The sequence below is a fragment of the Myotis nattereri genome (assembly GCF_964212035.1).
Source record: "Myotis nattereri genome assembly, chromosome: 6".
Lineage (NCBI taxonomy): Eukaryota > Metazoa > Chordata > Mammalia > Chiroptera > Vespertilionidae > Myotis > Myotis nattereri.
Genome location: NC_138081.1, coordinates 12060562 through 12077129, shown reverse-complemented (window position 1 = coordinate 12077129; position 16568 = coordinate 12060562). Strand labels below are relative to the sequence as shown.

The window sequence follows — 16568 nt, the reverse complement described above, 5'->3', positions numbered from 1 at the left end:
CTTTGTAATACTTTAAGCAATAAAAAAATTAAAAAAAAAAAAAAAAAAAAAAAAGATGTTTGATTGAGTTCTTCCTCTGTGCCAGGGATGACCCAGGTGCTAGAAATATTGCAACATTCAAAACTGACAAAAAACCCTGCCCCATGGAGTTTACAAAGTCTAGAAATAATTTTAGAACATATTAATAAAGGAAATAAACTATGCAAACAGTTAGCAAAATTCATGGTTCTGTTTTCCCTGTAATACAATAAAGAAAGCTCAAAGTTTTAGACAAGATGAGCACTTATAAGAGCATAGTTTTGTGGGTAAATCAACTACCACCAGGTTTTCTGGAGGTCTACCACCTGTTCCCCTCTGTCAGGCATGCTCTCCTTGGAAAAACTGATCAAAGAGGAGAACTAGCCCGTCTCTAAAAGCTGGGAGAGTTTTACCCCTAGACCCACTTCTTTACTGAGTCTCAGTTTCCTCATCTGTACAATGGAATCATGACCATGGATCATGGAGAAGTTTAACTAAGGTAATACAGGCATACCTTGGAGGCATTGCAGGTTAGGTTCCAGATCACCGCAATAAAGCGAATATCACAATAAAGTGAGTCACATGAATGTTTTTGGTTTCCCAGTGTATATTAAAGTTATGTTTACTCTCTACTGTAGTCTGTTACGTGTGCAATAGAATTATGTTAAAACAATGTACATACCTTAATTTAAAAATACTTTATTGATAAAAAATGCTAATCATCTGAGTCTTCGGGGAGTCATGATCATCTTGTGGTGGAGCATCTTGTCTCAGCGTTGATGGCTGTTGACTGATCAGGGTGGTGGTTGATGAAGGTTGGGGGCGGGGGGTGGGGGGCTGGCAATTTCTTAAGATGAGACAATAATGAAGTTTGCCCCATTGATTGACTCTTCCTTTCATGAACGATTTCTCTGTAGCATGTGATGCTGTTTGACCGCATTTTACCTGCAGTACAAAAACTTTTTTTTCAAAATTGGAGCCGATCATCTCCAACCCTGCCACTGCTTTTTCAACTAATTGTGTGATATTCTAAAATGTTGTTGTCATTTCAACAATCTTCACAGCATCTTCACCAAGAATAGATTACATCTCAAGAAACCTCTTTCTTTGCCCATTCACAAAAAGCAGCTCTTCCTTTAAAGTCTTCCCATGCGAGTTGCAGCAATTCAGTCACATCTTCAGGCTCCACTTCTAATCCTAGTTCTCCTGCTGTTTCCACCACATCTGCAGCTACTTACTCCACTGAAGTGTTGAGCCCCTTAAAGTCATCCATGAGGATTGGAGTCAACTTCTTCCAAACTCCTGTTAATATTGATATTTTGGCCTTTTCCCATGAATCATAAATGTTCATTAATGGTATCATGAGTGGTGAATCTTTTCCAGAAGGTTTTCCATTTACTTTGCCCAGACCCATCAGAAGAATCACTATCTGTGGCAGCTATAGCCCTACAAAATGGATTTCTTAAGTAAGAATTTGAAAGTCAAAATTACTCTTTGATCCATAGGCGATAAAGTGGAAGTTGTATTAACAGGTATAAAAACAATATTAATCTTGCTGTACATCTCCACCAGACCTCTGGGGTAACCAAATGCATTGTCAACTAGCCATAATATTTTGAAAGGAATCTTTTTTTCTGAGTACTAGGTCTCAACAATGGGCTTAAAATATTCAGTACACCATGTTGTAAACAGATGTGCTATCATCAGGCTTTGTTGTTCCATTTATAAAGCACAGGCAGATTAGACTTAGCATAGGATTTTCAGAATGGTAAATGAGCATTGGCTTCAATTTAAAGTCGTCAGCTGCATTAGCCCCTGACAAGTGAGTCAGCCTGTCCTTTGAAGTTTTGACAGTAGGCATTGGCTTCTCTCTGGCTATGAAAGTCCTAGATGGCATCATCTTCCAATATGAGGCTGTTTAATCTACATTAGAAATCTGTGGTTTAGTGTAGCCACTTCATTGATTATCTTAGCCAGTTCTTCTGGATGACCTGCTGCAGCTTCTACATCAGCACTTGCTGCTTTTCCTTGAACTTTTATATTATGGAGATGGCTCTTTCCTTAAACCCACCTCTGCCACCTTCAGACTTGTCTTCTGCAGCTTCCTCACTTCTCTCGGCCCTCATAGAATTGAGAGTTAGGGCCTTGTTTTCTGGATTAGGCTTTGGCTTATTGGAATGTTGTGGCTGGTTTATCATCTCTCCAGACCACTAAAATGTTCTCCATATCAGGCGTAAGGCTGTTTCACTTTCTTATCATCCGTGTGTTCACTGGAGCAGCACTGTTAGTTTCCTTCAAGAACTTTTCCTTTACATCCACAACTTGGCTAACTGTTTGGCCCAAAAGGCCGAGATTTGGGCCTATCTTGGCTTCCAACATACCTTCCTCGCTAAACTTAATCACCTTTAGCTTTTGGTTTAAAGTGAGAGGCAGGCTCATGATCTCATTAGCGAGGTAGGCTGTGGTCACTCCTGTGCTCCGCTGCCCTGCTCTTTCTCTGCACACCATGTGTGGGAGAGCTTGTCATCTGAGAAAGGGAATCCTGAGAGGGAGAGCGAGGTGGAGACATCTTCTCAGCAAATAAAAAGGGGTTCATTAACGTTTCAGGTGACCCCAAATTAGAATAGGAAGTGGTCCATTAGTACAACCCAAAAGGACTAGATGAGCTCTAAATGAGCATCATTGGAATGGACAAGAGCAGGGCTGGGATAGAGCCTGGGGTCTCACACTACAGCTGCCTGGGGAGTCCTTCCCATTGTCATCTCTGTGGACTCTCAGTCTCCCTTCCATGAGGCAGCAGTGAAGTCTCTCTAGGCTTCCAGGCCTTGTTTTGCCTCTTTGCCTTCAGGCAATGGGTATCATGAGCCCCCTCGCCGTGGCCTTTCTACGCAGACACTTGGGACGCTGACTGCCAGGATGATGGCCGTCACACTAATGCTCATCCACCTGAGGTCACTACCCTCAGAGAACTCAATCCCAGAATATTTCTCCATTCCAACAAGAGGAAAAGCAATTCCATGCTCCTGACGATAAGCCTATAGCACTGCAGGACCCAGTGCTCTTAACTCACTCAAAGTAGTAATCACTTCCCATGCAACTTCCCCATAATGTGTGCTTTACTAAACTTTAAAAAAATATTTTTAAAGTACTGATTTGTACTTTTATATAATAAAATACCAGCAGGGGGTGGAGGGAATATGATATAATAAGATATCACACTGGCCCAGATTTCTTAGCAGCAAGACCTTACAGATTCTCTGAAAAATGATCCCAACCAACCTTCCTGGATTGTCTTTGCTATGTACTCCATGTCGTTTCTGCTCCCACTGCCCAGGAAGCCTGCTCTCCTCCTCTCTGGGTAGCACTTTGGGGACCCCGCTGGCAGGCTCCAATGTGGCCTCTATGCAGCTTCCCCCACCCCCTCTATTCCAGAGAGACCCATTCCCTCCACCCGCCTGTTGTTATCTTATTAGGCAGTGAAAGGCAAACATACATTGTTAGAATGAGCACAGACCAGGGGCAGGGGAGAGGTATGGAGTGAGTCCCTCGGCTCCTGGTGGAAGCAAAGTGCCCCCTGGTTAATGTCGCTTGTGCATCAGGGCTTCTCTTTCCGAGTCTCTCATAAACCCGTCCCCAGGCCACGCCCCAATTCTGGAGTGTGCAGGGCAGATGTGCAGACAGAACTGAGCTGTGCCCCTTCGCTTCGATGGAAAGGGTGGGGTGTCTTTGTGTGCCTCACCATTCAGACATTCTCCATGGTGCTATTTTTATCAACAGCAATCATGAAATTGGTGTCAGATGGGCTGGGCCAGTTCCCCACCCTGAGGCTAGGTTTCTGCAGGCAGGAGATGTGGTCTGTGGCCCATATGAATGCATCTCTGGTACCCTAGGCCTCAGAGTGAACCCCTGTAGCCCTGGACCCTGTTCCTATGGCAACAAGCAAGGCTCATCATCACTCCCAGTTCAATCTGGGCCTGACTCACTTAACAGACATATGTTGAACACATTCTAAACGCTAGTCATTGAACAAGGCACCAAGGATTCACCAAAAATTATTCTCTCCATCTCCGAAGAAACTTGCATCTCACCTGAAAGGACTGTCATGTGACGTGACAGCGTCTGTAGCTGTGCGTGTTTCAGAGGCATCGATGGGTCCGTGGTGGAGGGAAGATTTGCCCTTCTGGGCCTTGGGGAGCTTCATGGAGGTGGTAACCCTCAGCTGGGGCTGCAAAGATAAGTGGGATTAAAGGGATAAAAACATGGAAAAAGGAATGAAGGGCAGAGGCATAAAAAATGATTGTAGATTCATCCAAAATACAGCTGTGAATTCAGCTCTCACCTCGAGTCCCAGGCACACACCTGCTTGGACCCTCACCGTGGGAGGCGTGGGAAGAGATGCCACCTGCTACTCCCAGGGCGCTGGCCCTTCTGACTCTGGCTTTCAGAATCGGGCCCCTGGGCACCCCAGCAGGGAGGAGGAGTCTGCAGTGGCGACAGTGACACCAGACGCTGACTGTAGACATGAGTCAGGGACCTCCCTGCACCCCTCTCTGCTCACGGGTCTTACACGGAGAACCTAAGTTCTGAGGAAGGTCAGGGGCCCCTCGTTAGCCACAGGAAACAAGGACAGGCTGGCTCTGAAGACAGCAGACTTTTCTAGATTCGAAGTCTTTCGGTCTGAATTATACTTCTTTTAACTAAATGCCTGGAAATTCAGGATGAAATTTAACAGAAAACCCAAGTGGGGAGGAACAGGAAAACAGGGAGAAACATGGCACTGGATGATGGCAGAAAGTGTATTTGCAGATGTTCTTGGCAGTCGAGGGCTTGGCACTCTGGTTTTCATTTCCTTCGACCAGACATTCCAAACCCCACCCCCCACAGTCACATGGAGGCACAGCCCAGCCAGCAGGGTGCAGCGGGTGTGGCTGCGAGGGCTCCCTGGTGGGCGGCCGGCTGCAGGAGCCTGGGGCCACCTGTCTGGTCCGGAGCCCCTCGCCGCCATGGGCCTCTCGGAGCCAGGGCCGCCTCTGTGGTCTGACTAGAGTGACAGTGAAATTAATGGGATCCTGATGCTGTGACTGAGGCCATTTCCTTGTGTCTCCAACAGGGATGAGAGAGGAAATGTCATTAGGACGCCAGGAGGCCTTTGAAATCTTCAAGAGGGACCACGCTGACAGCGTGACCATCGAAGACAACAAACAGATTCTGAAGCAGAGGTAAGGCTGGCTCAGGGAGCCGCTGGCCCTGCAAGGCTGAGCCGGGCAGCGAGAGGAAGCGCGCTCTGTCCTCCCTAAACTGCCCAACCCAACTCCTGAAAGGAAGGCACGGCATGCACTCAGTTTCACAGTGAATTAGGTCCACCTGGTACGATTCTCCAGGCGTGTAGGCCTCACCCTCCCAGGACAGCCGGTTACTTACCTCAGGGACTGTTACTGGCAGCCCTAACTTCCTCTGCAAGTCTCACATTGCACATCCATTCTCATCAGCTTGTGACTCTGTCAATATCTTCTTATTCCAAAGGCAGGGACATATCTAAGGACTAAATTATAGTCTTAGAACTGCAGGCCCCGCTGTCCTGGAGGGTGGCCCTGCACACCTTAGTCAAAGAAAGTGAAATGACCAGGCCCGGGGTGTGGTCTCCAGGCGGGAAGCTGGGCTGGCAGCATTGTCTGCTGCTATGCGGTGGGGCAAGGCTGTGTGTGAGCCCTTTCGAATAAACTTATGCTTTGCTTCAGATAAGCCATGAATCAGATACACATCCTAAAGCCGTAGAAAACAGTGACTGCCAAATGTATGGGTCTGGAGCTCTAGACTTGGTATATGACTGGGTCTTAGCACACAGCAACTTCTCAAAACTACTGTTGAATTACAGTGAGATTCAGGATTGAGAGGCATGCGCATGAGCAGTGGATGCGCGCTCTCAGAAAAACACGTGGCAGTGGAAAGGCCTAGCAGTGGTTCTCAGCCTTCCTCATGCCGCGACCCTTTAATACCGTTCCTCATGTTGTGGTGACCCCCAACCATAAAATTATTTTCATTGCTACTACATAACTGTAATTTTGCTACTGTAAACAACATGTAATTATATATGTGTTTTCCGATGGTCTGAGGCGACCCCAGTGAAAGGGTCATTCGACCCCCAAAGGGGTCGCAACCCACAGGTTGAGAACCGCTGGCCTTGAGGGTGGAACCAGGGGGCAGCTCAAAAGGACAGGGAGAGTGAATGAAGGCCACGGTGGGGCTGAGAAGAGGCAGAGAGAGGCGATGAGGGAGAACCAGGAAAAAATCCTGTCCTGAAAGCCCAGGGGAGACCGCCCCACGGATCAGGAGCAGCACGCAGTCACGGTGGCGGTGCTACCAAGAACTCGGCAGGCGGAGCTGGGAGGCCCACAGAGTCGGCCCCTGGACGACCAGGGGGTGGAGTTTCAGAAGCGGCGAAGCAAACAGAAAGAGAGCAAACAACGTGCTCAAAAAGTTGGTGGTGGATGAAAACATGTTTATAAAGAAAAAGGGGAGGCAGCCTAAGGAGAAGTCTGTTTGAGAATGGGAGAGAATCGGCCAAGGCTGTAGGCCACGGAGGCAAACCAGTGACAAGCGCGAGAGAAGTGTGGGAAAGAGCCACAGCGAGGCTCCGGAGCGGGGAGTGGGGAGTGGGGTCCGGAGGGGGTTGAGGTTGGGGCAGCTGAGCCGGGAAGGAGCCCTGAACGGAACAACAAAGCAAGACGCGGCCGACATGGACACGCTTAGAAGCGGAGGGAGCAAACTGAAAGCCCCCGCTGCTTCCTCTGTGCAAGTCCACGTAGAAGGAGAGACTGGGGGATGGTGATGAAGGTTGAGCACAGCTGCCACGGGAGCGGGAGAGAAGGCAGACTGGGAAGAGAGAAGGGAACAGCAGTGGCCATGAGAGCCAGCTTCCACTATTAACTGACAGCTTCTCCACCTGGTGGGGGGTTTGCTGGGGATCTTAGATCACGGGGAACGCATGAAGGTGATCAGAGTGTAACCAGGAGCAACCGACTGGAGCACCCTGCAGCCCTCTTAGTCTAAAGAAGTCTGTGCACCCCCCGTGACCCAGCAATTCCACATCCAGGTTTATCTCTTAGTGTTCAGAAGGAGACATATATGAGGGTGTCCACAGCTGTTTGTGGCCAGAGAGAGTTGGAAGCCTTCTGGGCATCCATCCCGGGGAAGTAGAGAGGTGAAACGGGGGGGCGGGGGATTGCCATGGGGTCGATGCAGCAAGTGGGAGCCATGGGTTAATGTACACATGCTAACAAGGGGAGCCCTAAGAACCCACAATTTGTGTAAAATATAAATATATGCATGCAAAACAAGCAAAAATAGTCAAACAAAAAGATACCTTTTAGTGTACTTTAGCCATAAGAACAGTTACCCTTTGGGGGAGCAGAATAGGACCAAGACTCGAGGACATGAATGAATAAATAAATGAATGAATAAAATAATGAGTGTTGGGGGAAGCAAGTGAAGCTAGTGAAGTCTGACAGCCGTCTCCCTCCAAAGATGGACATATGCCCGGCCGCACGAATTTTGGCACCTGCATCCAGGGGTCCCCATCCTCCTCCATGCCGTGGGCCATGGATTTTTAGCAGAGTCAGTGGCCGTGTTGAAGCAGGATACCTTGTTTGTCTGAAGATAAGCATGTCAAGCTAGACGACAGCTGCTTTATCCAATAACAACTTCCAAAGAGTCCTTAGCTGTGTCCCTGCCTAGGACGTCATAGCTCCCACCAGGTCCTCATTCCCCTGGCTCCATAACCAAGGGACCACGGGGCTTGTAAAAGCGACCAAGGCCTTGGCCTGCCCCCCCCTTCTATTCTCACTCAGATAGAGCCCCAACATCCATTTCCTTAAAGGCTCTAGCAGGCCACCAGGCTTGAAAGCCACTGTCTAGACAGTGTCCAGAGACCCTGAGAGCCGGAGCCTCTGAGGTGGATCCCAGCACCTCCACAGGCTACACCAGTTCTAGGTGCTTCTCCCGCACACTCAAGCTTCAGAACCACTGGCTGGGGAAGAACATGCTACTTCATCCTTCTGATTCTAGAATTGGCATGTTTCCTGGTCCTGGTTTGTACCGTTGAGTGGAGGTCTGTGTCCAGCGGGAGGTGGGTTGGGGTGGGGGCGGCAGAGATAAGGATGTGGTGGTCTTTGGAAGCCTAATTCAGGGCTCACTAACCTCCGGCACAGTAGAGTTCTGACAACCCGGTGACAAATGTGCTTTGGATTGAAACACATCTAAGTCACGCAGGATGGCCTGGTAATGCTGGTGGTCCCATCTTCCCCGAGGCCATCGGGCAAGGGAACCAGTGAAACTCACACAAAGCTTCCCTCTGAAAAGAGGTTTTCCCAGCAGTAAATCAGTCTTTTCAAGTCAAATGAAACATTGGGAGACCTGCCCACATTTTTTTAATGTCACATCTGCTTCATGTTACTGTAATAACAATCATTAACGGAGTATTTGGTACTGGGGAGTTTAACCTCGGACCTACCCCTTTCTCAGGATGGGAGCTTTTGTTTGCGTTATGGAGCCTATTCAATTGTTAGGTAGGACGTGCTCAGAACTCCCTAAGGCAGGGGACTAACAGAAAATGTTTGTGCATGAGCAGAGCTTGAACCAATGTTCCCACAGCAGACATCAAACTAAGGCCCACAGGTGCCAATAAAGGTGACCTCCATGCCACCCTCACTTTAGGAACTGGTTCACGGGACCCTGGTCCCCTCCATTCCACCCATTCCCTCTAGTGGCAGGAGCATCGCGTAGAACGTTTCTGGGAGGACGGGCCAGTCCCTGCAACACAGACGTGCACCAGCTTGCTCAGGATGCTATTAAATCAGTTTCCTGACTCGACCGACTGCCCAGTCTCTCCTTTCTAATAGTCCTCAGCAGCCTGGGCCTAGTGGCCCGGCTTGCCTGTTTACGTCTCATATCAAGTAACTGTCCCTCAAAGGTTCTGGTGTTGTGACACCATGTGGGCCAAGTGCACTAAAGAGGGACTCAGGACTAATAGCCCCCACACCGTGCCTTGGGCCAGCTCGGCCTCTCTAGCCCATGGGAATTCGTTCTAAGCCCAAATATAGGGACCCCTTGTGGTTCCCTCAGTTCCCAAGAGCGTACGAGTTGCTCTAGAGCTGCAGGAGGGGACGATCGATGGCACGCACATCTGTGCTACTTGGTAGAAGGGTTCTCTTCCCCTTCTTACCTGCACCCTTTGCTGCCTTCACAGGGGGTTTCTAGCCTCTCCCAGCTCTGGCCTCCCGTCTGGGGAAAGCCTCCTGGGACAAGAGAAACAAGACGTCGCCACATTAGTAGGAGGTTTGCCCTCGCTGAATCAGAGCATGTGAGCCCGTTCTTAGGCCGATTTTTAAAGACAATTGTAATTGAAAAGCACTGCATTTCAGGCGTGACTCATTCATCCTCACAGTGTAGGATGTGAGGAGAGGCTGGAACCCATGGCGACACACGCCGGTGCCCAGGCACCACACAGCCAACTCTTCCGTGGCAGATCTTTCATACAAACAAGTACTAGTGGAGGATCAGTAGTGTCCTCAAATTTGGGATCTAGTACAATGGCTGCAGGTGGTGGCAGCCCAATGGGCCACAATATGCAGGGTCCCGATGGAGTGGGCACTTCCTCGGGAAATTGGCATTGCGATTCCACATGGGTGGGTGACAGAGTCATCACAAAATCTACCGGTACCTGGGCCCTGCCAACCTACAACAACCACCTGTACAAGAAAATCAACAACTCTGGAGCAACTGGAAACAACGACAACCAGTACTACGGATTCAGCATCCTGTGGGGATACTTGGACTTCAAGCGGTTCCATGGCCACCTTTCCCTTCAAGACTGGCAACATCTCATCAATAGCAACTGGGGACCAAAAAGGCTTGACTTGAAGCTTTTCAACATTCAAGTCAAAGAAGTCATAACACATGACAACACATCACTAATAATCTCACAAGCACAATCCAGGTGTTGACGGACTCAGACTATCAGCTACGGTATGCAGCGGGGAACGCACACGAAGGAACGCTGCCTCCGTTTCCAGCAGGTGTATTCATGGCTCCACACCATGGATATCTAACTCTCAACAACAGAGACAATGCAGCCGGCAGGTCTGCATGTTGTCTGAACTCACACCAGTAGTAGGTGCTCTGTTTTGTCCAAAAATCCTAACTCCAGTTTGAGGACATGTTGCTTCGTCTCCAATACGAGAAGCCATTGCAATGCCTGGGTGCGTTCTGTGTGCTCTTAAGTTGACAAGTACTTTGTTTGCAGATGTCCATCCAACTGACACGCTGTTGTTGGCAGCTGTTTCATGCACGACCTTCTGTCGCATGCAAGGACCAGGCGGCCAAGTGCGATATTGTGATGTTAGGTCGCCTTTGTTGCATTTTTAAAAACCAACTTGCTTATGCTGTTTTGAGCATTTGCAGCAAATGCCCATGGATATTGATCTATTAGAGGATTCATCAGTCTGTCAATGCTCTGGTTGTGTGCATATGAGTAGTAGAATGGCACGTTTCCAAGTGAATAGCTGACATCACATTCAGCTATTCATTCGGAAACATAAGCAAGTTGGTTTTTAAAAATGCAACAAAGGCGACCTAACATCACAATATCGCACTTGGCTGCCTGGTCCTTGCATGCGACAGAAGGTCGTGCATGAAACAGCTGCCAACAACAGCGTGTCAGTTGGATGGACATCTGCAAACAAAGTACTTGTCAACTTAAGAGCACACAGAATGCACCCAGGCATTGCAATGGCTTCTCGTATTGGAGACGAAGCAACATGTCCTCAAACTGAAGTTAGGATTTTTGGACAAAACGGAGCACCTGCTTCTGGTGCAAGTTCAGACAACATAAAGATGACAATCAAAAGTAAAATACAAACAATCAATCCAGTTGCCTACAATGAAGGATACAGAATAGCAAACAACATGCAGCAGACAAGCACAGGACCAACACTGGAAAACGTCAACCACCAGGGAGTCGTTCCGGGAATGCTGTGGCGAGATCATGAAGTACACTTCCTTCCAGGAACCGATTTGGTCTAAAAGTCCTTACACAGATGAACATTTTCATCCCTCACCGATGACGAGTGGATTTGGACTGAAACATCCCCGCCTAAAATTCTAATGAAAAATACTCTGGTTCCTGCAAGTCCTCCAACAACGTTCACCACCAGCAAGACCAACCCGTGCATCTCTCAGTATTCCACAGGACAAGTGACGGTTGAAATTGAATGGGAGCTTCAAAAAGAGTCGTCCACGAGATGGGAGTCCAGAAGTGCAGTCCACAGCAAACTTTGGCACTGAGGCTACACTTTCATTTGGCCCAGACAGCAACGGAGTGTGTCCAGAATCCAGGGCAATTGGCACTCATTACCTCACCTGCCCGCTCTAACCCAACAATGTTGCATATCATCAATAAACTGTGTACTTGTAATTAGACTTTGGTGCATGAGTGCTTCTTATCAATAAATAGCATGTTGATCATAAACCAATAGACATCAGATACACACAGAGACCTGTCAGTGTTCACCTCTCACAGAAAGAGTGGGCAGTCCCGGCCTCTCCAGGAAACTGTCTGTGGTTCTCATTGCCCTGGAGCAGAGCCAGGTGTGGCCATCTCAGCTGCTATCACCCTGGGGCCATGCCTCCCCATGGGCCACGCCTCCCCGATGGGCCTCGCCTCCCCGATGGGCCACGCCTCCTCAGCAGTGAGCAGCAGCTGGGGATATCTATTGTCTGGGTGCACGTGCCCTGGGGAAAGTCAGCACACACCTTGGTCACAGGTTGGCTCCCTGAGTACGTCACTAATGGGAACGTGTGTCTGTTAGAAGGTCAGCAGTGGAAGGCTCCTCCTAGCACAGTCTGGATGAGCAGAATTTAGCTCCAGGCAGGAGGAAGGGGATGAGCTGGGGGCATGAAGGGGCAGGGCGGGCCAGGAAGAACAAGGATGTGGCAGACTGGGGTCACCCTCTTCTCAGCTCTTCAGTTTGCCTCCTTTCCCTTCTCATCTCCCCGTCTCCCTCACACTCTCCCTCTTCTCCCCCAGGACTGGGCTTCCTTAGGAAAGAGTTTGTCTTGACAACCAGGGATCAGGAACACACGTGGGCGGGGTGGCCTGGAGCGGTGACAGCTGCGGAGTAAAGAGAAACAGTCTCATGAGGACAGACAGCCCTCAGCCCATACCTCTGCAGTGGGCAAACCCTTCTGAGCCTGGCGCTGGGCTGCAGAGAGGAAGCTGAGACTGCCCAAGGTGCCCCCACCCGACACCGTGTCTGCCAGTCCTGGCGGCTCTTTGGAGAGCGTGGACCACTGCACAAAATGCCCCCCTTCGCTGTGCTCCCTGGACAGTTTGGTCACTGCCAAGGTGGTGGTGGGGTGTGTGGGGTGTCGGGGGGGCTCACCCAGGCCTGTCAGGCTTCTGTGAACAGTGCCACGGTGGTGGCCTGTTCTCCCTGCAGTCTCCTCCTTTTGAATCTCCACCTGCTGTCCTCCAGCGCTGACATGAATTCCAGCAGCTCCTCAGCCTTCTCTTGCATTTTCATTGTTCTAACGCTTCCAGCCTCCACAGAACTGGCAGGAAGAGGAGTCTTCCATTGAGCAACAAAGGACTGTCAAATCCGATGAAAGCCTAGGTACTAGACATGGACAGGGTGGCCATGGAACAGTCCTACTCTCCCCACCTGGCAGAAACTAAAGCATGAAGACAGTCCTCACCTCTGAATGGCCTGGACCAAACCCGGGACAATGCCGCCCAGCAGACACAGCCAGTGCGAGCCCGCGGAGCCCAGCACAGTGACCTACATGCCATATGAATGTTTGCTGAACCAAATCCAATCTGAATGGTATCGGAAGGAACTGCACTCCTCTCGGGGAGACGACAGGCCCTCGCTCAAGCGAAGATGTGCATAGTCTATGATGAGCCTGAGTATGCTCAGTGAGGGAGCCCGGTGGAGTCCCAGGAGGGGAAAATATTTGTCCCCTTCCCTGGAAATTCCCCTGTCTGCAGTCGCAGGCCAAGGAGACAGATTCGGAAAATAGCAGTGTCATAATTCACACTTCTTTTCCTCAAGCACAGAGCACTCTGGCCTTTGCTTGCATTGTTCCCCTGCCTAAAGTGCTCTCCTCACCCCACTTCCTCTAACAAAAAACCTTGCAACTAAGCAGCTATGTGTGAAATAATGTGGGTCTTACTGGGATCCAGAAAGATTTGAGAGGTGGGGAGAAAGGAGATAATTAAAATCAAACTGGCCAAATGTTGACAATTAATGTCATGTGTTGGTGGGTATGTGAGGGTTCATTCTGTTATTCTATTTTCTGCCTATTTGGAAATTTCCATAATAAAAAGTTCCTTAAAGCTCCTATGCCCCCATTAAACCCAGGTCAGTCCTGCCTTGTACATGAGCTTTCCTGATGGACAGGCCCCTCCCGAGTCCTCTAAGGGCAGGGCCAGTGTTGCCCACAGTAGCACAAGGCTTTCCTGTAGCCATATATATTAGGTATTTGTTTCATAGACTTTCAGTTGCCTCTTAAATTTCATGGCAGAAAGGAGAAGATGGGAAAGCAACTAACATGTCGTAAGGTTCTGGGCTGCAAGTTTCTCACATAGGCCTTATCCTTCCTCCACCACCTCTCCAGCTCTCCCCGGGGCTCTCATAAGTATTTGTTGGATGACAGGGGAATCAGTAAGCAAACATCAGCACAATCATCTGGTGGACTGGTAGACAGCCATCAAAGACAACGGAGAAGTTTCTAAAGACATGGGGAAAGGCATGCTATAGTGCTAAGTGAAAAAAATCAAAGCACAGAACCATGTATACAACATGGTCTTCACTGTATAAAAAACTGGCTAGAAAAAAGACTGGAAAGATCTCAAAATGTGCTTATTTTTAGGTGGCAGATTATTGGAGATTTTTTTCTTGTTTTTAAGTTTTCAAGATGTGGTTTAGCATCATATATAACAGGAGTCAGCAAACTTTTTCTGTAAAGGGTCAGATAATAAATATTTTCAGCTCTGCAGGCCATATGGCCTCTGTTCAATCCACTCAATTTGTTATTTTAGCAGGAAAGCAGCCACAGACACTATGTAAATGTGGGTGTGGCCGTGTTCCAATACAGCTTCTTTTACAGAAACAGGTGTGGGGGCTGGATTTGTCTCATGACCACCCATAGTTTGCTGACCTCTGATCTATGACTTTACAATCAGAGAAGAAGTTATTTAAGTTACATTAAGTATGTGTTCTTTGTGATGATGAGGTCCTGACACTGTGGAGCATACATAGTATAGAAAGCTTACAGTCATGCTTTATTCTGGTCCCCTTACAACATAAACACTAGAAATTCAAAGTCATAAATTAGTGAATATGAGCATGAAAATTCTATGCTGGGTAGAGGAGTAAAAATTCACACCACCGGTGATAAATATAAAATTTATCTCTATTTTAAGCCTAGTATATTTCATTTATTTAGATTTTCTTTTATGTATTTTAATAAAGTATTATAATATTTTAGAGACCTCTCAGAAATCTATTATTTTTAAAACATAATTTAAGATGAAGAGGAAAAAGTTAAATTCTCATTTCTTTTTTTTTTTTTTTCCCCTCCAGATTTTCTGAAGCAAAGTCCCTGGGAGAAAATATAAATGAAGCAAGAAGTAAAATCGGTAAGCAGGCGATCTTCTGTGAGCCTCTCTCACGGACCATTTTCCTGGTGGAAACCAGGTCATGGTGGCCTCCAAAAGCCATGGCCCGGTTGCAGGAGCGCCCAGCCACGGCAGTGCTTAAAGTGCCTTTCCCTGTGAGTCTCTCCTCCTCCCCTCATCCATCAGGAAAAACAGTTCCTTTTGCCTAAAACTTGAGCTTTTCACTCCCCACCCCCCACCCCCCCCACCCCCCGCCCCATGCAGGCCTGAGCTCTAGCATCCCAGTGAGAAAGTTGACCTTTTCCCTGGTGTTTTCCAGCAATAGCTCTGCTGGCCATCACCACAGGATCGCGGTGACAATGGTATCTTCAGGTGCTGGGAAACACTGCCGCACCTCCAAAGCTTACACTTAGCATTTCAGCACCCTCCAGTGAGCCAGGGGAAGGATGAGAAGCAAAACTGAGCCAGTGTGCCTTCCCAGGATGCAGGCTGCTGAGCAGGGCTCCCCCACTTAGGCGTGCATCTCGGGAAAGGTGAGGTTAAAGCCAGAGGCAAATTCAACAAAAGGGGGTCACAGGTCTTTGGGACAGCCAGAGGAGAATGTGTCTTTCATTCCAAGCTAGAAGACACACGGGGAAGACACACAGAGATCCATCTCCCAGGCGGGGCAGCTTCACAGAGGGGATCCCCCTGGGAGGGAAGGCAGCAGTCGCCAATCTGTTCACAGTGAACTCTGAGTCCCATTGTCCCCACCTTCCTCCTTCGGAGGGACAAAAGCCACTCTGAATGGCCCTTTTGGCTTTTGCTACAGAATATTGAATATCATGGTAACCTTAAGTTGTTTCAGTTGAGGAAAGGGAAGGCCTATGTCCTCTTCATTGGCCTGAATGGGAAGGGCTAAGGTTGCCAGGCCCCGCGCCAGGCCCCGTGCCAGGCGGAGAATCGCTAGAGCCTCAGAGATTCTTAACCTCAAGTCCAGGATCTTGGATGGGGGAAGATGCACCTTCATTTTTACTAACCTCTGCCTGCGGTTTAGCACTGCCTCAGTGATGAATGTAGGCAGCATACCACAGTAGAACTAGCAGCGCCTGCCAGCAGTGAGAATCACAGACATTTCCATTTTACAGCAGAGCTGGCCGACATGGTAAAATGTCCTTTGTACTCATCAGTACTTGTCAATTACAGTCGGTATTAGACTCGGCATTCAGTCTGGTTATTTAATGCATTTATACAAAAGCACATAGCTATCCCTGGATCAAAAAATGTTTTAAAATGTTGGTAACCTTTAGTACAGTTAGTTTCTCTTAAAACCCTATATAAAATTCCTTCCTTGGCCTGGATCCCAAGCCCCTGAAACTGCATGAAAAAAAATGGGGGGTTAGGAGTGTGCATTTGTCTGGAGGTAATAGTTTATCTGATTCTCAAAGGGATCAGAGACCCACAGCAATAAGGAAGCTGATTGGGCAGGAAAGCAGACGCCCGGCCAAGGAGCAGCCAGTCCAGCAGCAGGACAGCTGACCCACCTGGCTGGCGGCCGGGAGGGCAGCGCAGGGATCTCCGTGGATCCCAGGACTTGTCAGCATCATGTGACTCAAAGGACCCAATGGTCTGTTTTCATTCCTGGGAGACAGGAGGAAAGGCCTTTTATAAATTGCTTCTCCACACAGAATAGTATAAGGTTTTGCTCTTGAAATGTATCTAACTCTCTAAACCCAAATAAAGCTGTTCCAACAGTAATGTCATAGATTATGACGGAAGGTACCCATGGTATGCCAATGTACTTAGCTTTGTGCTCACAGCACCTTGGGTTGTCACAATTCTAAATTCTCCATCATTTTGGTGCAATAACGTCTGTGGATGGATCCCGTTCGCCGAG

At 48.5% G+C, this 16568-nt stretch overlaps 1 protein-coding gene across 1 annotated transcript in view; it reads left to right on the top strand.

Annotated features, from left to right (window-relative positions):
* Positions 1-16568, top strand: part of KIF6 (kinesin family member 6) — a 380047-nt gene that overhangs the window by 290057 nt on the left and 73422 nt on the right. The window contains exons 14-15 of the mRNA XM_081094290.1: positions 5129-5237; positions 14658-14713. Of these exons, the coding sequence (XP_080950416.1) occupies positions 5129-5237; positions 14658-14713 (165 nt within the window). The remainder of the gene's footprint in view (positions 1-5128; positions 5238-14657; positions 14714-16568) is intronic.